At 44.3% G+C, this 25,770-nt stretch overlaps 3 protein-coding genes across 23 annotated transcripts in view; 2 read left to right on the top strand and 1 right to left on the bottom strand.

Moving 5' to 3' along the window:
- DNAI3 (dynein axonemal intermediate chain 3) overlaps positions 1-6,242 on the bottom strand; it is a 29,266-nt gene extending 23,024 nt beyond the window's left edge. For 6 of the 7 annotated variants that reach the window (XM_056356546.1, XM_056356549.1, XM_056356551.1 and 3 more), the window contains exons 1-2: positions 6,111-6,242; positions 217-348 (exon numbers count right to left, since the gene is read on the bottom strand). In XM_056356546.1, coding sequence (XP_056212521.1) covers positions 217-334 — 118 coding nt within the window. In that variant the 5' untranslated portion in view covers positions 335-348; positions 6,111-6,242. The remainder of the gene's footprint in view (positions 1-216; positions 349-6,110) is intronic. The other variant, XM_056356553.1, reaches the window with a different exon arrangement.
- A 143-nt stretch (positions 6,243-6,385) lies between these two features.
- MCOLN3 (mucolipin TRP cation channel 3) lies at positions 6,386-21,581 on the top strand. 8 transcript variants are annotated; one of them, XM_056356558.1, is made up of 15 exons: positions 7,514-7,704; positions 8,362-8,448; positions 9,028-9,257; positions 10,941-11,108; positions 11,650-11,803; positions 12,277-12,361; positions 12,442-12,538; positions 13,144-13,243; positions 15,226-15,338; positions 15,419-15,568; positions 17,524-17,625; positions 17,737-17,859; positions 18,390-18,596; positions 18,904-19,033; positions 20,745-21,581. In XM_056356558.1, exons 2-15 carry the CDS (start codon positions 8,397-8,399, stop codon positions 20,753-20,755), a joined length of 1,722 nt encoding a protein of 573 aa, XP_056212533.1. In that variant the 5' UTR covers positions 7,514-7,704; positions 8,362-8,396; the 3' UTR covers positions 20,756-21,581. The 8 variants fall into 8 exon arrangements, with proteins under 8 accessions (XP_056212530.1, XP_056212535.1, XP_056212531.1 ...); XM_056356555.1 differs by lacking the exon at positions 7,514-7,704 and adding an exon at positions 6,386-6,574 and having other exon boundaries at positions 18,904-21,581; XM_056356556.1 differs by lacking the exon at positions 7,514-7,704 and adding an exon at positions 6,588-7,293 and having other exon boundaries at positions 18,904-21,581.
- A 3,417-nt stretch (positions 21,582-24,998) lies between these two features.
- Positions 24,999-25,770, top strand: part of MCOLN2 (mucolipin TRP cation channel 2) — a 31,179-nt gene continuing 30,407 nt past the window's right edge. For 3 of the 8 annotated variants that reach the window (XM_056355786.1, XM_056355784.1, XM_056355787.1), the window contains exon 1: positions 25,030-25,172. Coding sequence is in view for 2 of the 8 variants with exons in the window: in XM_056355782.1 (XP_056211757.1) it covers positions 25,123-25,172 (50 nt within the window). In the remaining 6 variants the exon portion in view is untranslated. Of the gene's footprint in view, positions 25,173-25,504; positions 25,749-25,770 lie in introns of those variants that run through there. The other 5 variants (XM_056355785.1, XM_056355790.1, XM_056355782.1 and 2 more) reach the window with 4 other exon arrangements.

Genomic DNA, 25,770 nt, shown 5'->3' with positions numbered 1-25,770 from the left:
TACCAAGACAGAGTGTAAATATTGCAATGTAGCTTTCTTGTGTTCCATATATTAGTTAAAACCCCATAATCAGTAATTGTAGATCTCTCATTGATATACAATAGCGTATTCTTATTTCTCTCGCATTTACCTAAATACATGGGCCCAAAATAATTAAGGTAGCTGTCATGTGAGACCAGGTTACTGCCTGTTTCATTGCTGCTGTACCTTACGTACCAAGCTGTGTTCGTTTTCCTTTTGAGGATTCCTTAGCTTTGTTTTCACCTTTCTGTTTCTTTGCTGAGGTTTTTGGACCTTTTGAGGAGGTCTCACTGGATATGAGATTTTCTGACATTTTTTCAGATTTCTCTAGATAAAGATACATATCATCAATAAACTTCAAACAGGCAACAGAATGCACCATCTACGAGTAAAAAATTGGTCCATGACTTTATGTAGTTTACCATTATAGTAATATTTTCATACACTGCCAAAGGTATGTTCCATAATCTTAAATCATAAACTGTATTTTGATATGCTATGTGGAAATATGATGGAAATACTTCTGTCCAGGGGTGATTAAGTATGGAAATCGATGATGCAAAACAGTGAAGGGTTAAATGAGAATAGGTGTTTCCCTTACAGAAAACTAAGGACCTGAGCTACAGTGGGAAGAGTGCAGGTGGAAATTCTCCAGTTATAAATGTTTGTCCTAACGTCCTTAAGTGTACACCACTACTCAACTGTACAAAGCATTTCTGTGCTTTTCTATTTCCAGTTCACTTTTCAGTGTAGCTCTGTGGAGGACAAATTTAGGAAGTTGTATGCATAATTATGTGTAGCAACCACACACCGAAGACAATACAGTATAGAAGGCTACTCTTGTTTCATCGACTCTCCTTCTTCCCAGTACCTGGAATAAGGATAAAGGATGAGAACAGCAGCACAGAAAAGGCTCGGTTCCACTGGGAAGAAGGAAATGCCGTGCAGCCTGCCCACCGTACAGGCAGGACAGCGCGCTGCCACAAGATGCGCTGCCAGCACCATCGTGTGGAAGGTGCCGATAGAACAACTGCATGGGGATGGTCCAAATTCTGTTCGCGGTATTAAAAAGGGTTTGATGTTATTATTCAACAGCTAGAGGCATTCCATTGGGATAAGGACAGTGGGACTCTCCATTTGTTTACATCGCCCCTCTCCCATGTTCCCACTTTTTTTTTTAAGACTTTAAACTGACTGGGAGAGGAACCATTTTTTTAAAATGTCTACAAAGCACCTACAGTATTTGGATGCTATTATAATTTTAACACTAATAAAAGCGAAGCAGGTTACAGGACAGAAAAAGACAGCACCTTCGGGAACTGTGTCATGACAACTATTTCTGATGAACTCTTACAGGAGCTACAGCCTGCCTGCCCACACACGTGAACAGCACATTTACTGTCAAGATGCTTAAGGTGAAAAGGTGAGTTTATAAAATAAATGTTCAATCTTGACACTTTCCTGATGAAAGGCCTAAAATAACATGAGTGTTAAAGCAAACACACCATGACCTGTGCGTCTGCAATTTCAGTGGTCACCCTGACTTTGGGATGGTCTTTCATTCCCAGATTGAGAAACAGTGTTTTTCTGTTTCGAAACACAGTTCTCAAATCCTCCAGAAGCAAGCAATGCAATTTTAACTTCTGATCTGAATTTTAGTTTGCAGATGGCAACTGATGGCAAGATATAGGTCACGGATGTATGCCTGGTGGTATAGCCTGGGTTTGGGATCTATGCTAACTTCCCATGAATTCAGGGTAAATTTTGCTGTTGACTTTAATGGGAGCAGCGTCTGACACTTACTACAATTAAGTGTTTTCCTTTTTCACTCTAAGCAAGACAGAAAAATATACTCTATAAATCCTCAGGCTCTTTTCTCTGTCATATTGAATCTTGCAGATCACAGGTGACAAGCTGCATCCATGGGATGTTTGTGCATTTCTCTGTTGTTTCATCATTATGGCAAATACAGCCCCCTTCATTAATCCATCTGAAGAACTGTAGCAATTTAATCTGCTTTTTCCAAAAAGCAATGATAATAACAATGCCAAACAGACTAATGTTTCAGAATTCTGAAACTTTTGCCTTGCAAGGGATAATGTTTTTGGAAGATTAACACACACACACACACACCAAGTCACGTATAATGAATACAAGGAGAAAGTTAGGAGTTTTTTCTGTCCTCATTCTCAGTCGTTTTGTCAAATACAGGACTACAAACATTGACAGTATATTTATGTCTAACATTCGGTATATTTTCCCAGTTACAGTCTTTCAAAGGAGCGTCTACATTGAACAATATACTTAGTTTATAGTTCTGAAACACTGAGGGCTACCTAAGTTTGAGTGCATGTCAATTCAGATGGTTAAGAGATGAATTTTCCCTTATTAAAAAAAAACAACCTAAAGCTATTTCTTATCCATCTCCTTGTATATTTTACATTAAAAAAAATGTGTGACCCGTTTTTATAAATGGGTTCTGTGACTACTCTAATTTGAAACCAACCTTGATGCCTCTGGATAGAAGAAATAGCCCTCTAGGACAGGAGGAGAGGCCAGCCGTTTTAGAAATTAGTTGAAGGACAACATGAACCATCCCAGATATATATTACAGTCACGTTGTCTTACTTCATCATTTCCTAATTATACACTGAAACAAAGCCAATTTGGAAATTTTGAGTTCTTTCTTCTGAGTAACCTAAACCCTAAGTCACATGAATAGAGGAAACACTGAGAGGGCTGAGATAAGTCACATGCCTATGTTTAGTACAGTAACTTGCAAGTAAAAACATCCCTTTTCCTTCAACTGACTTGAAGCATATTATACTTACAAAACCAGTTAAAGCTTCTGCAAATTGTCTCCCAGTAATGCAGTTTCTCCTCCTTTACTGAAAAAATCAGGTGCAGAGGTACACGCAGCACTATACAGATATAAGGGCAGTGCTGGCAAAGGGGGCATCGGTGACTTGAGTGTGTATGTACATGCGTATGTTAATACAAAAAGTATCCCCATTTAAGGGTTGCAAATGAATACAGAAATCAATAGGACTGTTCATGGTTCCATCTGTGATGCACAGAACCTCACCAGCTGGAAAGCAGATAGAAAAGTACAAAGTAATTATCTCCTTTCACAATACCCCTAATACCGTATCGCCTCTGCCCATTTGTCGTCCTGTGGACATATGATTGTCAGTTGTTAGGAAACATGTAAGGCCTCCAAAGAAAGCAAAGGCAGAACTTCTAAAAACTTATCTGGAAACATAATCAAATCCATAGCCATTTACAAATGATGTATGCAAAGCTGGTTTTTTACACAAGATTATGCTACTAACCCCCAAGCTCACCCTGCAGGAAACCAATGCATCAAGAACTTTAAAACAGGTACTGAAGAGCCATCTTTTGCACCGCCCTCTTCCAAAAATTAAATAAAGGAACAAAAATCCTAATGGTTCTTAATGTGTAAGATAAAAGCTAGTATTTTCAGAAGTTACCTTTTCAGGGATTTGGTTTTTTTCACTACGTAAGTTTTTACACAAAGTACCAAATCCTACCAAGAAAACCATGAAAAAATTGGGGTCTGTATTAGAGGACTGTCTGAAAATATGACAAAAAAGACAACTTCTTTAATCCGTGGTTGGTTCCTGTCCTTGGGGATATTTCTATATTGCTTATTTAGAGGGGACTCTAATATATATATATATATTTGTCCAGAAACATGCAAACGTATTATGCCTTTCCATTAATGCCTATATAAATTCATGATTCTATGATTGAGCAGAGTTTGAAAACAACATTTAAATTAACCTAAATTGTATAATATAAGAGTGCAAAGCCTACAAAAAAGAATAGCTCTGGAAAAGCATCATAAGTATTGTTGTATATTTTATTTTTAAAAGTAGGTAATATTAAAACTGCAGTAAATATGTTCAGTCTATTTTTTCAGCAATTTTTCAGAGGAATACAGTGTTACATGATTTAGTTGGTAAAGCCCAAGTAAATATTGACAACTTTGTTCAACATTTTGTAGCCTAGTTTATTTATAGATGGCTGTAATATTTTGAACATTAGGCTCAAGAGAAAAAATATCAGAGTGTTCTCCTAATCATTTAATGTACTGAAACATTTACAATTAGAAAACAAATCTGTGAGGTTGCTAGGTACTGCAAAAGTGGAAAGTTAATTAGCTATGAGTACTACAAAAGATGCTGTCTGGTTTGAGGACACAGAATGATTCATTAGTTGCCTAATTGAATGATTTAAGGTCAAGCCTGTGTGCTTTACTAATTTAGCACTGTAATTTACTACAATTTAGATTGGCGTAAGAATTGAGTGCTCTTCCATTTAACAAAAGCATTACAAGGAAATTATCGAAAACATGTGCTACTTGATTTTTTGTGTGTGTCACCATCAAGCTAAAAATCACGTTTCTGCCTGTAAACATTTAGGAACTTGCTAAAAATACCACCTTGAGAATGACCTAGTCTCTCCAGAAATTCATAATACAATGTTTCCTATAATTAAATTTATTCTACTTTGCTCTACATGAAGAGCAAATAATACAGACACCTGAAGTTTTTATTATTAATAATGCTTGCGCATATTTGGACACAACATCGTATAAACTGTAGGGAGTGAAGCTGAAGTTTTGGCAACTGCCAAATCATTTCAGCATTATGAATAGTTCTGTTTGAATGTGCCTGATTTCACACATACTGCTTTTTATTAAAGTAGGCCTACTTGAACCAGGTGTAGATATTGTTACTTGACAGAAACCAGTAGAGGTAGTTACAGGCTCTGGGATGTTAAGTACAATACATTAAGAATTAATAAGAAAGGCACAGAGAACAGAACAGAAACATTAAAATATTGGATAACGCTGTGTTCTGTTTCTCTCTTCCATTCAAAGAGAAACAGAATAGAATTTGAAAAGGTGTAACATGGATGACTGAAGATATGGAACATGTTTTGTACTAGGAATAAACTAGGATTCTTTTTAGCCTGGACTGAAGAGGATGTGAAAGAAGTCAATAAAATCATGAGAGTCATGGAGAGAGTGACCAGGGGATGATTATTTACGGTCTTTCGTAACACAAGATCTAGCTGGCATCACGAGCTTACCAAGGGACAGACCGAAAACAAATAAAAGGAGCACAGAGGTATTTCATTGCACAATAGGTGGCTGGATTACAGAGCATGCTGCCTGCGGGCAGGATAGCTGCCAAAGGGTACAATTTCAAAAAGTAACAGGGCAAACTGACAAGACGAAAAATTGAGGGCTACTAAAACCAACCTCTGGCTATAGAAACGAAGCTGCAAATCCAAGGAAAAAGGGTGCCAAGAGTGAAAGTGTACCTTTAGTAGGTTATACTAACTGCCCTGGCTCTTACTGGTCCAGACAGAACTTGTGGTGTGAGCCAGCACAGCTGGTCTATATAATTAAAATTAATTGACTATTTGGTCTGTACTTCAATAGTTACAATGTTTAACGTGTGATATTTAGTTGTCATAACATCATCCTGTCAGGAAGCAAACAGCAGAGTAGGGTGCCTTGTTAGGGCTTTTGAATCAGAAATGTTGTATCATAAAGGTTTACACTTGATAAGGCTTTATACATCATTTTTTAAGCAAAGGTAGGAAGAGTAATCATTCCTTCATTGGAATGTGACAGGCTGTTAGAACAAAATCCTGTCCTGAGGCCGGGCCGGGGGGTGGGATTGCAGGTGCTTTGTGGACGCTGAAGGGTCCTTGCCGGTGGGGCTGCGGGGCGCTTGGCTCCACGTTGCGAGGAATGCCAGCAGCCGCCCGGGTCCCCTCAGCGGCAGCTCCCCGGCCCCTGGCACAGCCCCGGCCGGGCGCCCTCCCCTACCGCCGGCGGGGGCCGCGGGGGGCGCAGAGCCGGGCGGGCCGCGGTGAAAAGGCGGCCGAGGCGGCCTGGCTTGCGCGGGGCAGGCCGCGGGCCCCGCGCCGCAGCCTCGGCCCGGCCAAGCCGCGGTTCCTGCCGGCTGCCGCCCGTGCTCTCCAGCCTGCCACTTGTCACCCGCTCCCTCGCTCTGCCGGGTCCCCTTCGCGTCCCGCCCGGCCGCCCCTACCTGCACGGCCTCGGCCCCGCCGCGTCCGGGCGCCGCGCCGTTGTCAGGGTACCGGGGCGGGCCGGGACTGACGCCTCCGACGGGCAGGCGGCGCCCCGCTTCTCCGCCCGCTTCTCCGCCCCGCCGCGCCGGGGGCCGCGGCGCCTCCGCCACGAGTGCCGGTGCCGGCGGGCTGCGCGGGCGCTGCCGCCGCCCGGGGCGCGGGGGAGCGGGGCCTGCTGGGCGCGGGGGGCGGCAGCGGGGGGCGTCTCCCGCGGGGGAGGAGGTTTGGGTGATTCGGTGCCATGTGGTGATACGAGGACGGGTGTGCAGCGTCCTTCGCGCTTTTGATGCATAAAGGCAGTTGCGTTTGCTGTGCTGCAACGCAACACACAGGGAGCCCCGGAGTACCTTTCCCGCTGTGTTTGCGGAGCACCCAGCGCTGGTCCTTGGTGGCACCCCAAGGACCACCCGCCCTGCTCGTGGTAAGCGGGAGGGACCCGTTTTCCATTTCTCTCTCTACAGCCGGGAGGTTCCCCCTCTTAAAACGCCCGCTGCTCTCCCTGGGTCTGCGTCGCCCTTGTTTTACCGTCTCTTTCCACGCCAGCGCCTGCGTGTGTCCCCGCGGCACCCGCCGGTGGCGGGGCGCAGTGGCGGCGGCCCGGGCCGTACCCCCGGACAGCGACCCGCAGGTTGGTGGCCGCGGGGCGCTGAGGCCGGCCACGGCCCGGCGAGGAGAGCGGCGCTTTGGAGCCCGGCCAACAACCGTAACGGCTTCCTTGCGCCTAAGTGCGATGACCCGAGCGTGGCAGGCGTCCCGCTCGGCTCTTCACAATACAGCGCTGTGGCCTGAGCGGCGCGGTTTCATTAGAGATGGGGCACCGCTAATTACAAGGCACGCGCTGCCTTTTCTTTCTGCCGACGCAGGAGCCCCAGTTAACAAACCTGCAGCCGGCACCCCCCGCCCGAGAGCCCGCCCGGCGCGGCAGGGGGCAGGCGGGCGGGGACAGAGGCCCGGGCCCGGGGCTGCGGCGAGGTTGGCGGAGGCCGGCGGAGCCCCCCGCCCTGCCCCGCGGAGTCGGGAGGGCGGACACGGGCAGCGGGCCCCCACGGCCGCCCCCTCGGCCCCCGGCCCGGCTGCCTGCGTGGGCGGGAGCCCAGGGAGCAGCGGGACCCCCGCGGCAGCGACGTGAGCCGGCGGCAGGTATGCCGGAGCCTTGTCTCCAAAAGCACGGAGCGGTGCTGGGGGGCGCGGGGGGCAGCTCACGGCTGCGGGACGGGTGCACCGGCGCCGAGCCCGGGCGGGGCGGGGCCTGCGGCGCTCCGCGGGGCCGGGCAGGCGGGGCGGGCAGCGGCGGCTGCCGGGGAAGGGCCGGTGCCGTGCGGCGGGGGCGCCACCCCCGTGCCGGCTGTGCCCGTCCGCAGCGCTGCGCCGGGCAGGGGGCGCCGGGACCCGCGGGGTCTCCGCCCGGCTTAAAGAGAAAATACCGCCGGTGTGTCATGTTTGCCTGGAACGTCTGCTCAAGCCGATACCCCGAGGTCAAGACGGTTTAAAATTTTTTATTTTGATTTTTAAATCAAGCACATCCGTGGACCCGAATATCGCAGTATCAGAGTAAGGCTTAACTTAGAAGCGACGGATCCGCTGTAAATAAATGAGTGGGACCTGTGGCACACTGTATCCCACAGGGCAATGGAGACCTGACAGAAGCGGAGCTGGCGTATTTTTAAGCCTATTAATGGGCCTATTCTTAGTATTAAACTGCTGATTGAAAACTTTTCTTTCCCTCTGACAGCGGGGGAAATGGAAGGGCTGGCATCGTGTCTGAGAGCGGGCTGGTGTTCTGGTGTGTGTGGGCTGCTGGGGGGGCATGTGACCTACACTTTTTAAAAAATTAATCTTAGTGATGATTTTTTCTTTGACTTATATTTTCTTAGGTAAACTAAAATAGACTTGTCTCATATGGCGCATCTTTACATTTATTCACAACTTAGCCTGTCTCCTCTGGTTTTAATGTCAACAATATTTTATTTGAAGTAGATATTCCTGGCTACCTCTTAAGTACTTTCTAAAGCATTTATAACATACTTGTGAGTCAGTGAAGTCAGCAACAGATTAATGTCTAAACACATTCAATACTATAGAGAGTAGTGTCTCAAATTGTGTTTATAAGGTTCTCTTCTAATCTTTCCCCTCATACTCATCTAAAATGTGAGCCTCTTCAGCTAATCACAGTGCTTGAATACAATTACCTTTTGGTCTTTTTGTTAGGTTCATGATCACCATTGGTTTGCATTCTGTCTTTTATGGCCAAAGAAATAGATGTAATCTTGCTAAATGACAAGTTAATATGCTCAGGTAATTTGTGGATTGCAATTTGGCATGCTGGGTCCCCATTTCCAAGAGGGAATGATGGTAATAGTAATGTCTAAGAAAGCTGCTGGCTGTCTTGGAAATTCCATTTCTTTCAAGGACTGGACAGCAAGCTTTTAGATTTGGGGGAAAATACTAGCTACAGAAGTAGGCAAGTTTTCCAGAAAAGTGAATGCTCATGAGAGGCTTTTGATACTCTTCTGGAGTATCCTCCTCAGAAGGAAATGAGTCAGGATGTCTTGCATATGTAATGTTGTTGGCAAGGGACAGATGATGAAGTTTTCTGCAAGTGACTCCATAATTCCAAAGGGACAGAAATTCCACTATTAAATAAATGTTGTGACATCCTATCTGCAAATTTAAGAGCTTGTCCAGACTTCTCTTTGGGTTCTGCGGAACATGTGGAGTATCATGAGGTAGGTCCTAAATTCAGTGTAGTGTGCAAGTGCCTTTCACAGAAGATAAACATCTTTGGGGTCCAGGTTGTCAGTGCAGGCCGATCTGATGCTACTGTATTCATGCTTGCATGTTTTCCAGCCGACATGGACCTTCTTTTCATTCCAGAAATGGAAAATCCTGAAGCGGCTGTGAGCAGCTGCAGTGCTTACGATGATGAAAATCTTTGCAGCTACAAACAGCACCTGTCAGTATCACAGGAGGGGCTTTTGGAAGACCAGCTTAGAAGGAAGTTAAAATTCTTCTTCATGAACCCATGTGAGAAATTCTGGGCCCGGGGCAGGAAACCTTGGAAACTTGGGATTCAACTACTCAAAATAGCAATGGTTACCGTTCAGGTGAGTATGGAAGCAGGGACTCTTCTTAGCTCATGGGAAGTCAAATGAATGCAGGTGACAAATGCTGTTCATGGTGCGGTGCAGAGAAAGGCAGAGGATAGAACACAAAACTGTCGTAGTTGCATATATGTATCTTAGATCTCAGCTGGCATAATTTTCTCCTAAAAATATTGACTGAAAAAAAGATCTTTCCGAAGAACAGAGATGAGAGAAACCATGTTTTTACTTTTTTTTTTTCCTTCCCCTGCAAAAGATGGCATCATACGTCTGTTCCCCCCAGCATCTCCACTTTGGGTGTGTTTGTGTTCAAGGGAAGAAACAGTGGCTTGTCTTTCAATATCACAGTGATACGAACTGAAATTGGTGGCCTTTTAGTGATGTTTCCTTGTATCTTGTGTATGGTATACGCACTCTTGTATTGGAAAAAACCCAGAAGTTCTGCCCCACTCTTCCTCTCACCCAGCCTTACACCAGAAATTTCATACAACCCATTTACCTGCTGCACAAAACACAGTTGTTTGTCTAAGTTCTGTGGTCAAGGAGGATGAAGATCCTTCATAAAACCTTTCTAATACCTCAGATGATGGTCCTTCAGAGTTGCCCACATGTGGTTTACCTTTATGGTGGTGTCAGCATGTTTGCCACAGTTGCATGAATAGTTCTCCTGCTATACATCTGGCAGCATGTTTGTATCCCTTACTGCTTCAGTTTTAAATGTATCATCATTCCCTGATTGTCATCTGTCCCATTTTGCAACTAGAAAAAAAAATTGATGGTGGAAGAACCTAAATAAAAAAGAAACTAATGCTGATTTAGCCTTTTCAGAGAAAATCTGCCCATAGGTAATGCAATCCTAGCACTGTTGATTTGCTGGTGTATTCCTGCATGCCTGCACGATGAGATCGCCCACAAAGCATTTCAGTATCTCTGTAACCGAATTATTCTTACCAAAACCTACATATCCACTATGCATCATGGCCATAAAACTAATCTGTAGACTACCGATTCAGACTTATCTCTGATGAATTTCTTTACAACACTCCTGACACTAGTGAAACAATAGTCATTGAAGGGAATTGTGAGCTCCCACAAACACTACATCACATTTTTCTAGAAACCTTTTAGAGCCTGGGTAGTAGCTAGGAGGGTTTTATGTTTTTCGTGAACAGTTAGAGGTTATCCTGTTACAAGCACAGTTTTGGTCAGTTATTCTCAAAGCACCTTTCACTGAAACATGAGGAAGAGATGTTTGGTTTTCTAAGTTGTCCTCAATTCGCCTTTTGTGCACCGGAGTAAGGACTTCAAAGTGGGGTCTGGTTAAGTCCTGTCCTGCCTTTTTGGCTGAGGGACACTGATATTCCCCAAGGCAAATCATATTAATGTCAAGCTGAACTCACAAAGCACGTGTAACATTATATAGGTAGCTTGAATTTGAGATGGTATCCTTTTCTTTGCAAAAATGAGAGTCCTTGGCCAAGATGCTGGTAAACATGTTAAAGGAACATTCTTGAAACCCATTGTTTCCTTAAAGTCAAACTTTCTTTTGACCAGATGTGAAAAGGAGTAAGCAGCCTGTGTGTAACTGCCGTATCTACCATCATGACAAAAGAGTGGCTGTTTGTAGGACAGGACTTGTATGTTAATCCAGAAGCCAACTTTGAACAGGAAATATGTCTTTTTCAGCTGGTTGTTTTCGGATTGAGCAATCAAATGGTGGTTGCTTTCAAAGAAGAGAACACTGTTGCATTCAAACATCTCTTCCTGAAAGGATACACGGACAGAATGGATGATACCTATGCTGTATACACACAAACAGATGTCTATGACCAGATATTCTTTGCAATAAACCAGGTAAGGATGTTGCTGCAACATATACAATATATATGCTTTTTACCTGGATACCTTTTCTTTTTCCACCTTCCCTGATGGTGTCTGAAATTGAACTTCTGGGCCAGTTGCTGAAGACCAGAGTGTCAACTCACTTAGGTTTCCTGTCATTGCCAGAGGATTGTACTTGTGGTGACACCCTTAAAGCTAATCAACATGCTAATTATGCACTAAATGCAGCCCTTGGATTTGAGCCAGAGTTCTTTGCAAGTAACAAATTAGGCTTTCCAGTAAGGATTGTAAAGAGAGAAAAATGATACACAACAAGGTATTTAGATCCAAGTCCTGCACTTAGTGTTTCTGTCAAATACCTTGAAGTATTTGATGACTTGCTTGTAGTGTGGTGTAGTTTTCAGAGTTCTTTGGGTGACCTTTTAAATAAAAAAGATGGGTTATGGCACAGATCCAAACTTCTCTCAGTTTAGTTTTTGGTTTTGGGGTTTTTTTAGAGATTAACGGTTTTGTTGCCATATAAGTCAGCGTGTCTGTTTGTTCTGAACTTTAGTACTTACAGCTGCCCAACATCTCCATTGGAAACCATGCTTATGAGAAGAAGGGAGCAGAAGAGACACCTCTGGCCGTGTGTCAGCAGTTCTACAAGCGAGGAATCATCTGTCCTGGAAACGACACCTTTGATATAGACCCAGAGATTGTGACTGGTGATGAACCTAATCTATTATAGCAGTTCTTTGGGAGGATAAATTCTTAAGAAAAAAATAATCCCACAGTGTTGTGTAGTCCTATTACATGATCTGTATTGAATTTACTAGCAGCCAAAACTGGTAAGAAAACTACTGTATAACTGACCTCTAGCCCTCACCTCCAAGGTAACAGTCTTTCGTGTCCACTGCCACAAAACAAGTGATGAGCTGTTAGCACTGATGGACATCTAATATTGTATTCTGGGCTAATTTCAGGAGCCTTCCCTGTGAATTCATGATGAGTAACTTGGCTGGTATTGAGGGAAGCCAATGTATTTGTCAGCTAGCTTCCCAAATGACTCCTCACTTAAGCATGCTATCTTGTCTGGTATAGTCAACAGCTCTTTACAGCCTCGGGCATGGGAAAGGCAGATACAGTTAAAGGGCACGATAACCCATGAGATGTTGTTGTGAGTACTTATCCATTGCAGACTGCTTGTACATTGAGCCAACGGCGCCGTTAGACAGCACAACAGTGGGAAAGCACAATTTGAATTTCACTCTGGATTTCCACAGGTGAGGAGGAATCAGCACCCCCTGTGTTGGGGTATTCATGCATTTTCCCTGTGAAAAGCTAATCCGAAGCTCTGTTGCAGACTGGTGACGGTGCAGCTCATGTTCAACCTGAAGGCAATCAACCTCCAGACCGTTCGTCACCATGAGCTCCCTGACTGTTACGATTTCAGTCTGCGGGTACGTGGAAGCCTGCTGTGTGTCTTTCTGTTCGAAATGAGAGATCGTTCTCACTGGTTTACCATACACAGTCAGTGCAGATGTTTTCTGATAAGTGCTGGGCACCACTGACTGGTCCCCAGCGGTGCCTGGATTACTCTGTCATGGCCTAGTGTACCCTCCAAACACCCACCAGCTGTGGCTGGGAGGTTCAGTTTTGGGTGCTTGTGGTGTGGTCCTGAAGCACTGACTTGGCTTACAGCCTTCTGCGCTCTAATTCATCTGAAGTGCAATGAAAGGATAAACCTCTTCTCTTTAGAGAGATGCTTCTAGGAAAGGTTGTTTTCAGATCATAGAGGAATGGGGCTGTAGTTCAAAAGAATTTCACCTAGTATCTAGTTGATCAAGCAATTTGTGGCAAATACATGGTTTACCAGATTTGTCTTTCGCTTTGACAGTGTTTATTTGAATGAACTGGAGTTACATTAAGCTTAAACAAGGTTTGTAACTTCTCCCCTAGGAGAATTGTTCTGAATCATTATACAAGCTTAGCAATACAGTATGCTACATATGTAATGGTTTAACTTTAAAGACATGCACTTTTTTTTTGGTTGTTGTTAATACAGATAGTGTTTGATAATAAAGCACACAGTGGAAGAATTAAAATAAGTCTAGACAACGACATAGCGATCAGGGAATGTAAAGACTGGCATGTTTCTGGATCAAGTAAGTGACATAAATGTGTTCAAATTTTCATGCTAAACTTTTGTCACACTAGCACAATATTTGTTAACCATTTTCTTTATTAAAAGATGAGGGACTCTTGACGTACATTTTCTAGTGAGTGCCCTCTAAACCTGATTTTCTAAACAATTATGTTCTTCAAGCTCTGATCTGAAATCCTGGGAACCCAGCCACACCATTGCTTTCCTTAGAAGTTCTCAAACCTTGCACCATTGGCACTGTCAAACCAATATTTTTCCACACGTTACCATGCTTCCTTCTAGCTTTGGCTACCGAACTTACGCTGCTCATTGCTTAAGGTAGGGCTGTGAACTGTTGTTCTAGCACCAGGCAACAGAAGGACACATGATAGCAGTGGAAAGTTGAAACTGATTCATTCTTGTTTCAGGACATAGCACCGGGAAAGATGATAAGGAGGCACTGTTGCTAAGGCTTGCTAGAGTGGAATGGCTGGAAACACTTCTGACTGCTGCTTAAATGTTGTTTGGCGTGTATTTGGGTGTAACTGAGACACCCAGTATGGTTATATTGTCTTAAGCAGTTACTCACAAGAGCACCCTTTTTTGGCAGCTCTTTGGTCTGGTCAAAACATTGTCTGAGATCTTTTTTGATTAGAGAAAACAATCTTTTTGAAAGTCAGGAGTTTTCCAGGACTCTAAATTCCACTTAATTTTTAATTTTTTGCTGAAATAAGCAATAGGATGAATCAGGTCCATTTTTCTACTTTGCTACTTTCCCCTTTGCTATGCCTACATTAGGAAATGAAGAGCTGGTAGTGAAAAAAAAGTGAAATAGGTTTGCTTGTTTGTTTTTAAAGATCTAGACTGGAGTTAATTTTGGGGAATTAAACGAAACGGATCACAGAGTACAAACCACACCACTTACGCAATGCATATCCTTTTATCAACTAGCTTTGCTAGCTGTTGTGTTACAAACGCACACCAGATGGCATGCTGTCTCTAACAGATTAGCAGTGCAAGGCGGTTTTGATACCAGGCTTCCCTTATAATCCACGTTCGATTTCTATGTAGATTGCCTCCATAACAGTTTTCAAAATAATTTCCTGGAGTACCCTGTATTATCTTCTGAAAGCCAAGGGAAAATACAAAGGTAATGATTGCAATTGGACAATAATAAGTCGTTGGTGTTCTGGACTACATGGCAAAACTAAAATGGCAACAGCACATGTATTAGTAACCTTGGTATAAGCAAGAAGTAGGTGGGCTTTTTCTGAGTAGTGCAGTTTGTGATGTCAACTAGAACTTCAGTATCCAATTTGGGAGAATTGCTGCACCTTCTTGCCAATTTAGCGTTGTTTTCCTCAATCACTCTTTTAGCATTAAAAATCTAATCCTTATACTGCCTCATCTAGTTTCAGCAGTATGATAGGTATAAAACCCCAAAAGAGGTGTAGTTGTAGATTTAGTTGATGAAAAATATGAATTTTAGTAACATAAGTGATGGTGAACTCCTGTCTAGTTCAATGTTGGTCTTGGCTAGCTGAGCAGCACTGCAAATTATCTGCACTGTTCTAGGTCAGAAAACCTATCTGATAGTCAAATACTGGTCTGGAAGAGAAGATATACACTCTAAAGTTCCAGACATGGTTTTTTTAAATTTTTTTTTAATAAGTTCTGTCACTGCAAAGGCCATTCCAGTGCTTATAAAGTGGGCAACTCCCACTCTAGTTCTGCAGGGCTTTAAGAAGCACTCATGCTCTGGTATGCTTTCGATGTGGTATCAACCTTCCTAAATGAACTGAAGTGGTACCTGTAGTGCAGATGCACTTGTGTCTCTTGTGACAATATGTCAGATAAACTTTTGTGGGGAAAATGCTAAGATTTTTCTTAATTCAGTTGTATAATCATAGTTAACATCAAAACTTGCCTCTTACTTCAATACTCAAGACGGTCAGCAAGATGAAATGCATCAGACTATAAACATGTACATTTTTGTCCTTGCAGTACAAAAGAACACTCATTACATGATGATCTTCGATGCTTTTGTGATATTGACTTGTCTGGCTTCCTTGGTCCTTTGCACACGATCAGTGGTTAAAGGAGTTCAGCTCCAAAGGGTGGGTATAACTCTTTCCTTGGGAAGCCTTCACATCTTGTTTTAGTCTCATTAAATTTTTTATTTCTTCCTTCCCCCTAGGAATTTGTAAGCTTTTTCCTATATTATTATAAGAAAGAAGTATCTTTCAGTGATCAAATGGAATTTGTCAATGGGTGGTATATCCTGATTATGATTAGTGATGTCCTAACTATTGCTGGATCAACTCTAAAGATGGAGATACAAGCCAAGGTAAGCTTTTCATACTGTCAGGTGGAAGCAAAACTGATTGTTTCTGTCCCAGCTAGGTTTAAATATCTCGGAGGACTTCAGGCCATCTATACTTGATTCTGAGTGGCATGAAATTTTAAAACTCCTATCTTCTCCTCTGGAATTATAACTGAAATGTGTAGTTTCCAGTTGTGAGATTTAAAAACTCCAGATATCACTAGTTATTATACTTACAATTATCATTGCTCCTTTGTGACTCCAAGGAATAAACTGAACTTCATCTCTGAAAGTTAAGACTGTGGACTTCCTCTCCTGCCTATTTAGGACCACTTATATTTGCTTGTTTGATGGATTTTTTAAAATTTAGCATTTAAATTTCTGTTCCCCATTTAACTAGTGTCTAACTAGCACAGAGACTCTCTCCTAAACATCACTTTGCTGCCTTTCCAGCTTCTGGTTACCAGCATGTACATAATGGTCAGTCACAGCCAGGTTCTGGGCCTTCCATTTCTAGAATAAACTTGATATAGAAAAAAAGTCTTTCTAAAACATATAATGTGCAGCCAGAATTAGGGAAGAAAAATTATTACAATATGCTATGCTGAGGCACTCTAATATTTAGATAATGTTGTTCTTCACCGAATCTGTAGCAGACTTTGAAGTGTGACATTGCAACACCGCAGACTTTGGACAGTAGTGATGAAGGGATGGGTCTGAAATCCATCTGGTGACAGCTTGACGATCATAAACACCCTGTACAAATTGCCTTATCTTACCTTAGGAACTATAAACTCAGATCTTAGGAATAGAAAGAAGCTATGAGGAAGTTGGCTAAGATAAGAGGTAACTCCATCCTGCTTTGGGAGAAGAGAAGACGAGAACAAGACTGGAGTAAGATCCTGCATTTGGGATTCCGGTATCTTATATATATATAAATACATTTATTTATGTATGTTATTTTTCTAAGAGAGAATTTTGCTAAAACTCTTCTCTACAGGTACGTTTCACTTAATTTTGCAAGACTTGTGGACCATAAGAACAAGATTTTGTTCCATATTACTGTGTGAAAACCAGTGGCTGAATAACGAGTTCATATTAAAGTAGCCTAAAGTTGTGTTTTGTCAAGCTGTAAATGAATTACGCTGATATAAAAGATTAGCCAACTCGTAGAGGAATAAAAACACAAAATAGTAAGAACTTATTCAAGTAAGCTGGCATGATCTGTTTCAGAGCAGAGCTGCAGTTCAGGGAACAGGGTATATGCTAACTCAAATGGAAACAGGCCAGTGTGTACAGGTGGAAAAAAACCAGTGAAGTGCCAATAAAATATAAATGAAGTTCCAGTTAGAATTAATTAGAAGCTAATTAGTCTTGTCCTTGATAACTTTCTACACCTCACAGTTCCTGGCTACCTAACAAGATCCTCCTTAGTGTTTATCTGAGCTTTGCTGACAAGTCATGCTATTTTTTAAAACCTGCTTTGCCTATGTACTGGAAGAACCTTCTTTGCTCTGCGGTTCTAAAGTCATGTCTACACGGTCCGTTGGGATGCAGTGGAGAGATTCCTGAGCTCTGGGGAATCTGTCAATGCAGATTCCAGAAGCAGTTGCCACGGGTCTGGAAGCAGCATAGTTTTCAGTGCCATTCTGCAGGTCCCAGTGAGACAGGCACAGAGGGGTGGCTCTGTACCTGCAGTGCAGCTGCCCTCTAGGTCTTCCAAATGAGGCTTGTCTTGTCAGAGGCTATTTACAAACTGCCCTATGTAAAGGCAAGTGAAATGAGTTACACTTGAAAGTGCCCTTGCTCTTTGGTGGGACTTCTGCTCTTTAATGTACATTGCCTGAAACTAATTTTTAATGGAAGAGATTGCCAGGGGAAACAATGTTTCTTAACAGATCTTTGTAGTAATGAGAGTCACAATGTAGAGCCTGTCAGTTGTTATAATGCTTGATTTCTTTTTTCCTTCTGTTTTTTAGAGTCTGACAAGTTATGATGTCTGTAGCATACTCCTAGGAACATCCACTATGCTTGTGTGGCTTGGAGTCATTCGCTACCTAGGTTTCTTTCAGAAGTATAATGTAAGGATCTCCTGAGATCTTCATGCTGTTGGTATTTATTCTGTTTGTTGCTATAAGAGGACTGGAAGAGACGTCTGGTTGAATTCTAACGGTTTGCATTGCTTTGTGCAGCTTCTCATCTTAACACTGCGAGCAGCATTACCCAACGTAATGAGGTTCTGCTGTTGTGCTGCTATGATCTACCTGGGCTATTGTTTCTGTGGATGGATTGTACTGGGACCGTACCATGTGAAGGTAATATACTTAACATGAAAAAAGACAACTTGAATAACAGAATGGATTCCAAACAAATGAGAGATTACTGCTGTTGTCTTCTAAGTTTACATGTCAAGGCTTCCCTTAATATAAAAATAGTGCATCTTCAACATGATGCTGCTGCTTTGTTTGAGGAGTCTGACTTCCATGACTCAATCTGACTTTCCTTGAGTTATGAAAGCTCTGAGTCAGAAGTGGAAGCTGCTGTGACTCCCAATCACATGCTGGTATTTTGAGAAATAATTTTCATCTTGCAGAACCCTGGTGTCAGACTAAAGCTTTGGAGATTTTATCCTTATCCCTTTTAAAAGTTAAATTGGCTTGCCTGAATTGAATGTGCATGTTTACATTCCTCAAATGTTTTACTGTTTCCACCTTGTCATACCCTGGGTGTAAAAAGAGATCTGAGGCAGCCAGTCATCAGCTGTGTATCTTCTTTGTGTTATGTACAGTCTTTGGATCCAAATAAAGTGGCGATGGATGTACTTGTCTTCTTCCCTCCTCTCTAGTTTCGTTCTTTGAACATGGTTTCCGAATGCCTTTTTTCATTGATCAATGGAGATGACATGTTTGCCACCTTTGCAAAAATGCAGCAGAAAAGTTACTTGGTTTGGTTATTCAGTAGGATCTACCTCTACTCCTTCATCAGTCTGTTCATCTATATGGTCCTGAGTCTCTTCATTGCACTTATTACAGATACGTATGAAACTGTCAAGGTAAGCATGGACTCTTACTTTTTGTTTGCAGTAAAAATGCATTAAGAATAAATGTAATGGCTACTCTTGAGGCTGTAGAGTGATGAAGACAGGTTTTTAATCCCTCCCTGCTTCAGTTTTCTTACAAGCCTGTCTGATTTCCTGCTCTGACAGAAGCTAAATATCGACAAAAAGCAGTAACTTCATATTTTGTTCTGTTAATCCTCTGATTTCAGGCTAGAGCAACATCTGAAAAGTGGTCTGGGGAGGATGTGGATTGTTGTGTGTTTTAGCTTTGTTAAATGTTTAACTAAATGTCAATTTTTAGCACTACCAGCAAGACGGCTTTCCGGAGACAGAACTTCAGAGATTTATATCTCAGTGCAAAGACTTACCAAACTCTGGAAGGTACAGGTTAGAGGAGGAGAGTTCTGCATCTCTCTTCTGTTGTTGTAATGGTATGTACCTATATTAAAATTAGACATTAAGGTATATGCAAAAGCAACCCACCACAAAATGTCCCTGGTATAATGTTTATGAAGAGTACTTAAATTTTGGGGAGTGGAGTGGATACCACCCCCACCTCCCCCTAAAAAAATGTCCCAAACTACTTCTAATGCTCTAGAATGGAGCACTTTAGCAAAATGCCTGCAGCCAACAAACTCCTTAGGAGAGGTTAGGGTACTTTTAAATCAAGAATCCCTTAACATGAAAACAGTACAGAAAGTTAGGTAATATATCCAGTAACTTGGGAACCCCATATGTATAATGTGTAAGCATTAACACTTCCTGTGCTCACTGTAATAGGCAGAACTTGCAGAACTCATTCAGTGTCTTCTTACCCACTTTTTAGTGATAACGTGCAGTAAGGTGTCCCAACTTAAATGGTAGAAGGCCTGAAACTTAGAGACAAAATCAGCTTGCCAAGGTTTTAAGACAGCATGCAATTTAAGATACTACCAAAACACTTGGAAAAGCATTGCCTAACTTTCGCTGTGGAGAGCTTAATGCTTCAGTTACTTGAAGTTTTGTTCCTTCAGGAATACTGCTTGCAGGATATGTGGTTTATATTTAACCTGGCTGGCAGCAACTCTGAGTCTTGCTTGCTGAAGGCTCCCTTGGTGGGGAAGCCTTGAAATATTTGCAGCTTGACTGAAAAGATCAAAGGTATTTGTAGCTCCTTGTATTGGACTTTTCTGGTGTGCTATATTGTTATATGCCACACAGAATATATTTATGAGGGGAAGGAGATGGGGACGTATTTTGGAATAGGGAGACAACAGAGCCTGCTGTGAGCCAGTCCAGAGCAGAGAGCCACTGTTCTGACTGAGTGCCTTACTGGAGATGGAAGTGTCGGACGAAGCAGAGCAGGGCATCTTGCTCCTGGGTAAAGGGCATGGGCGTGTTAATATTTCCTTTTCTGCACACACCTCTCAGTTTAACCAGGTAAGAAACCCAGCGTGAGCTGGGACAGGATGGGGATGTAATACTAATGCTTTTCCCACTGACTGTGAGGCACGGGACTCTAGAAGAACATTTGAAAAGGAAAATTTGGTTACTTTCAAGCAATTTTCTTCAGGACCATTGGGCATCCAGCAGCACCCTGGACTTGAAAAGAGCTGTAGGCATTTAAGTGCCTTGTTTCAGAGCCTTGTTTCCTAAATGGATTACCTGCTCTTTGATGATTTTTATCCTGGTACCAAATGCCTCGATCCACATGCATGCCTCCTACCATATGCATGTTAGTGTTAAAAGATTTTTTTCATCTGGAAATGGTGTGTTTCTTTCTCTAGAAGCTAGACCAGGGGCTGACTTTGCAGTTACCTTTGAATACTGGCCATTGCTCCATTAGCTCTGTACAGTGGTCTTTCGGTTTTACTTTGAAACAAATCATCTGCAGGAATAAATAAGTACCTTCAGCAGAATGTTGCATTACCTGTTCTAGGGCTTCTGCTCCTTAAAATAGTCATACGGTCCTACAGGACACACAAGGCTTCTCTTAATTCTTTCACATGTTCAAAATATTTTATGGTGGTTCATAGGAGTTTCTTACCAGTGCATGTCACATTAGTAATTAAATAGTTCAAATGCATTTTTAAGGCTCCTTGTATAATGAAACTATTATTTTGATGCACGCCCCTGACAACTTCTTTCTCCTTTCCTGTACAGGTTGTAGTTAACATATTTGATGGGTTGTGGGATTGTGTCATGGAGGCTTTAAAGCAGCACACATAGCAAGAACTGGACAGTGGAGCTGGTGGAAGACCTTATACCTAAAGACTGAATTTGCTTTTCTTGAAAAACAGTGTAACCCTGTGGAAGAAGCTTATGATAAACTTCAAGTCTTTCTGATTAGGCACTCTCACTGCTAGTTCAGGGGTTTTGGGGGGTTGTTTTTTTATTAGCTTTGTTCTATTTGTTTCCTCAGTTAAATTGCACTAGAATGCAAAGGGCATTAAAAAGCTGTATGTGTTCAGAGACTTGGCTAGATTATGAGTAGATTAGAAATGCAGTAACTTTCAACTGTAAGTAGAAACAGCGCTGGACAACTGCAACTTTGAACACCAACCTAGCACTCAGTATCACAGGCATTAACCTGAAGTGCAAACTAAGTCAAATACACAGAAGATACATCTCTGAGCATCATCTCTGTCCACACTTTAGAAATTGGATGTTTCCCACCAACCTAATAACCTGGTACTGTTAGTAGCTGTCTGAAACATTAGATCTTATAAAAGTTCAGTTTTGACAACTTAGTTTATATACTTTGTTGAGTATGATACCATTTAGTGGATGCCTTATTTTCTATAGTCTTTTCACTCTGGGAGCAAAATAGAAAACCAAAGGGAAGCATGTTTTAGATAACTTGCATTTGTGAGCAACATTCCTATAGCTGTGTGTGACAACGTATAATGCTGTGCACAAAGGTGGAGGACACTAATCATGTTCTGTCTGAAGGTTTACACATTATAAATGTGCTACAATAAACACTTTCAGCTGCATTAAGTATTGTGTGCGTCAGTATCCATCTTAAGAGTAAATATGTTGCCAGGTTAATAGAGGAATATAGGAGCGCTTTATTTATTTATTTATTTATTTGTTAAGAGCAATATGCAATTGCTGGCATGAAACAGTGTGTGGAGAGTGTGCGAACTTGTGTTTCCTGTAGTCAGGATAGTTCCTGTGGACCCTGGTAAGGACTTGTTCCCAGCTGATCCTGTTTAACAGCATTTCAGTTTGCTATAGAAACAAATAAGCAAGTATTAAACCTTACACTAAAAATGGTCCTGTACATTGCACGAAGTTCAAAGTCAGCAAAGCAAACTAAGTGCAAGGTGTAGGCAGAACAGATTATTCACATTACCTGAAAGTTTCCTGTATTGAGGTCCTTGTCTTCCAACAGTCCCTAAGATTGAAGCTTTTCAAGGAGATTCAAGGCAATCTTGCCTCAGAAAGCAATTATTAAGTGACTGCATTTTCTGTTGACACATTAAACTCCTTATGGATCTCCAACAACGCTCAATATATAATGTGCACATCACTGTTGTATTAAAATAGTTTGTGAAAGAAATTCTGACAAGGATGGCAAGCACTTTAGGATCCCTGAAATGCAGAAGGCTGACTTCTTAGCAAGGCTTTCTCACACAGAGTTAAGAGAAAGCTAAGATTAATAGTCTGCTCAAAATGCAGGTGCATTTTGTAAACAGGTATGGAATACTTTGTTTGCCAACAAGTTATAAGGCAAGTAGTAGTCTCATTTCACTTAAAAAAGAGGCAGAGCATATGCTTGATGACTGTTAACTTAGGAAAATGGCAACAAATTTCAACAAAATTTGAGAGAGCTCTAAAATATCAAATTCTTACAAAGTTTTACAGAAGCAGGGAGAAACCACAATAGAAGCCTGCATTGTGAGCATAATGCATGGAAAGCTATCATGGGTGATGCCAAAGTAGAAAAGGATACCATGTATAGATTCTTTCAACTCCTAATAGGAGAAATCTTCCACTGAAGACTGGTTTGTGTTGCCTGAAGGGCAAACTTCACTGTGAAGCTTGTTTTGCAGTGCAATCTGTGCTAAGGGTCTTTAAGTGATGACCTGTGCTTGTGCTACAGCTAAAAAGTCAATCAACTGAGGTGCAGAAATTCAGTGGAAACCCACACTCTACTACTTCTGCTGGACTGCACGGCTTTTAATTGAGCATTGCTGACCGTTGTGTAGGTTTGGGGAGGAAAGAGTTGATGAAAGGCAACTTTCAACACTATCAGGAATGCCAAACAGTAATGGGCAGGGTCACAGTGTGAAGCCAGGAGGGAGGGCTATCTAAAAGTAGAAGGATATGTAAAGTCTAGGATAGGATGGTGTGGAAGGAAAAGAAGGGACAACTGCTTAACAGGTTAACAGAGCAGCAATTGCATATTTCTGGCCACGGGTGCAGGCTGTTACATGGGGGAAAGAAGAGCAATACCCTGAAAGGTTCCTGGCTTACACCTGCTCAAAATGCCCTGTTCTGACTGGAAAAATAAATGCTGCTTGTATTACTTATCTGACACCTATCTATATTTCATTCTTCAAGAAAACCAGACACTCAGACATGTATTATTTGCCTCAGTAGTGCTGCTGGCAATTTAAGCGCCTGCTGTCCGGTTTTTTGACCTGCTTGATCCTCAGTGTTCCGGATTTTCATTTGCCTGAGTATTTTGCTCACCTGAGACCTCACCAGTCAGTGCTGTGTTTTCTAGCCTACTGGCTGCATTTGAGGTGCAGCACAGCTCCTCAGCCAGGAGATCTGTGGTTGCTGCTGTTGCCTGCGTGGTCGTGGAGCTTTTTGATCTTATTTCATGTCAATATATGATGTGCTGGTTATGGCCTTGCATAGCCAAGAACCAAGAAGTGTGACAACGATCTTATTCTAAAACAAACCTTGTGACTTCAACGGTATCAGTGATCTCAACTTCAGTAATGCTAGAAAGGCATGTAAAGCTGCATCCTGGAGACATCAGTATCTTGATGCTGATACAATTAAGCAGACACAGACAGAACTGTAAAATGCAGGTGGGGAGAGCAAAGAAGTAGATAAAGCATCAGATAAACTCATTATGCCTAAAAACACCATCCTATGGAAAACAGGGCTTTCAGTGTTGCCCAAGAAGGTGTGGAGGGGTAAGAGAATTCCTTTGTTCTGATTCTCACTGGTCTCTGGAAAGAGTTGCCTGAAAAGTATTGATAGTCAGTATTTCCTCATGAAAATAAGATGCAGGGGCCTAAACTTGGGTAATAGCTGTTTTCATACCAAGGCTCATTTCCATGCCAATGTTTTGCATATGCTCAGGTAGTGAGAACTTCTTGTTTTCAGCAGAGCTCAGATCTCTTAACAGAATGAAATTACACCGAGGGGAAGAAAGAGGTGGGGGCCATACTTTTTTCTAACTACCAGTTTCCATGTTGGACCAAAGCATATTCTCAAGGTAAAGAGCGTGCATGCAAAAGAGGAAGAAATAAAAGTCCAGATATGGTCATACCTTTCTGATAAAAAAAAAATATATGGAAAGGCATTAATTTATCTCTGGCAGAGGATGGGAAAAACAGATGCTGCTGTGCAAGACCAAAACTGTGATCGCACCTGTTGGGAGCATCTTCCTGCCTGAGGCAGTGGCTGACACCAGATGCTTCGGAGAAAGCCTTATGAAAACTTCCATGCACGAGCCGACACACGCTCCTGCTGCTCATTTTGTCACTGCACATTGATGTTTGTTTGGGCTTTTGTTCCTTCTTCTTCCTTAAACAACGTGACTGTTACCACGGGCAGCATCCATCGAGCGCAGGCCGGCAGCGCCACGGGGCCACCCGCCGCGGGCCGGGGGCTGCAGCGCGGCCCCTTATGAGCCCGCGTTGGAGATGGGGACACGCGGGTCTGCATTAACCCCGCTACAGCACGTCCCCGGAGGGACCTGCGGACCTGCAGAGCCACCAGCCCCGTGGCAGCCGATCCGGCCCCGCACCCGCCCCGCGGCCCCCGCGCCCCACGCCCGGCGCCCGCGCAGCGGGGCTGCTGCGGGGGGAGGGGGGCTGCTGCGGGGGGGGAGGGGGGCTGCTGCGGGGGGGGAGGGGGGCTGCTGCGGGGGAGGGGGGCTGCTGCTGCGGGGGAGGGGGGCTGCTGCTGCGGGGGGGCGACGGGGCTGCTGCGGGGGGGAGGGGGGCTGCGGCGGGGGGGGAGGGGGCTGCTGCTGCGGGGGAGGGGGGGCTGCTGCGGGGGGGGGGAGGGGGGCTGCTCCGGGGGGAGGGGGGGCTGCTGCGGGGGGGAGGGGGCTGCTGCGGAGGGAGCGGGGCTGCGGGGGGGGAGGGGGCCGCGGCAGCCCCACCTGCGGTGGCCGGGCGCAGGCACGTGGCCGGCGGGGCGCCCTCCTCCGCCCGGGCCCCATAAAGGCGGCGCGGCCGGGCGCGGGGCTGGCGGGCGGTGGGACGGGGCTGCCCGGCCCAGGCCGCTCGGGTGGCGGCGCCGGCTCCCCGCCGCCGAGGGTCTGCCGCAGCCCCGCGCCCCCGGCCCCATGGAGATCTCCCTGAAGTACCTGCCCGGCGGGCGCGCCGCCGCCAGCGGGTGAGCGGGGCGGGAGGGCGCGGCGCTGCCCGCCGGGGTCAGCGCGCCCGGGGAGCGGGAGCGGGGCGCCCCGGGGCGCGGGCGGGGCACGGCGGCCGTGCGGGACCGCGGTAACGGCACCGGGGGCGGGTGGCGCGGGGCTCCCGCGGTGCCCTCCGAAGGGGAGCCGGGCGGGCCGCCAGCCGGGGCCGTTACCGCCGAGCCGGGCTCTACCTCCGCCGCACAGGCTCGGTCCTCCCTCCCCCCCCCCCCCCCCCCCCCCCCCCCCGGGGCTCGGTGCGTCCCGCGGGCCCGGGGGAGCTGCGGGTGCCCTGGGCCCTGCCCGCTGCCGGTGGGGGTGCAGCCTCGGCGGGGAGGGGGTCCCTCGGCGTTCTTGGGGCGCGCTGCAGAGAGCGCTGGGCGATGCCCGCCCCTGGCGAGTCCTGAACTTGGCGAAAGACGGTGAAGGTGCAGCTGGGGTTGCCCGGTCTCATGTGTAGAACTCAGCTCAGTGACTCTCTTGATATCTTTTTCCACCCCCCCCCCCCCCCCCCCCCCATCTGGTTAATACCTCTTTAAGACCTAGAGCTCAAGCAGGTAAGTGTCGTTAATACGGAGC

This window comes from Falco biarmicus, chromosome 11 (assembly GCF_023638135.1).
Source record: "Falco biarmicus isolate bFalBia1 chromosome 11, bFalBia1.pri, whole genome shotgun sequence".
Taxonomy (NCBI): domain Eukaryota; kingdom Metazoa; phylum Chordata; class Aves; order Falconiformes; family Falconidae; genus Falco; species Falco biarmicus.
This window is presented reverse-complemented; position numbering and strand designations above follow the sequence as displayed.

What these genes read in the sequence shown, in the direction of transcription:
- MCOLN3 (XM_056356555.1), top strand. Translation starts at nt 8,397, where the DNA reads ATGGCCAAAGAAATAGATGTAATCTTGCTAAATGACAAGTTAATATGC. An exon ending in TAGCAATGGTTACCGTTCAG is followed by an intron (nt 9,258 to 10,940) that starts GTGAGTATGGAA and finishes TGTCTTTTTCAG; the next exon opens with CTGGTTGTTTTCGGATTGAG. An exon ending in CTGGCATGTTTCTGGATCAA is followed by an intron (nt 13,244 to 15,225) that starts GTAAGTGACATA and finishes TTGTCCTTGCAG; the next exon opens with TACAAAAGAACACTCATTAC.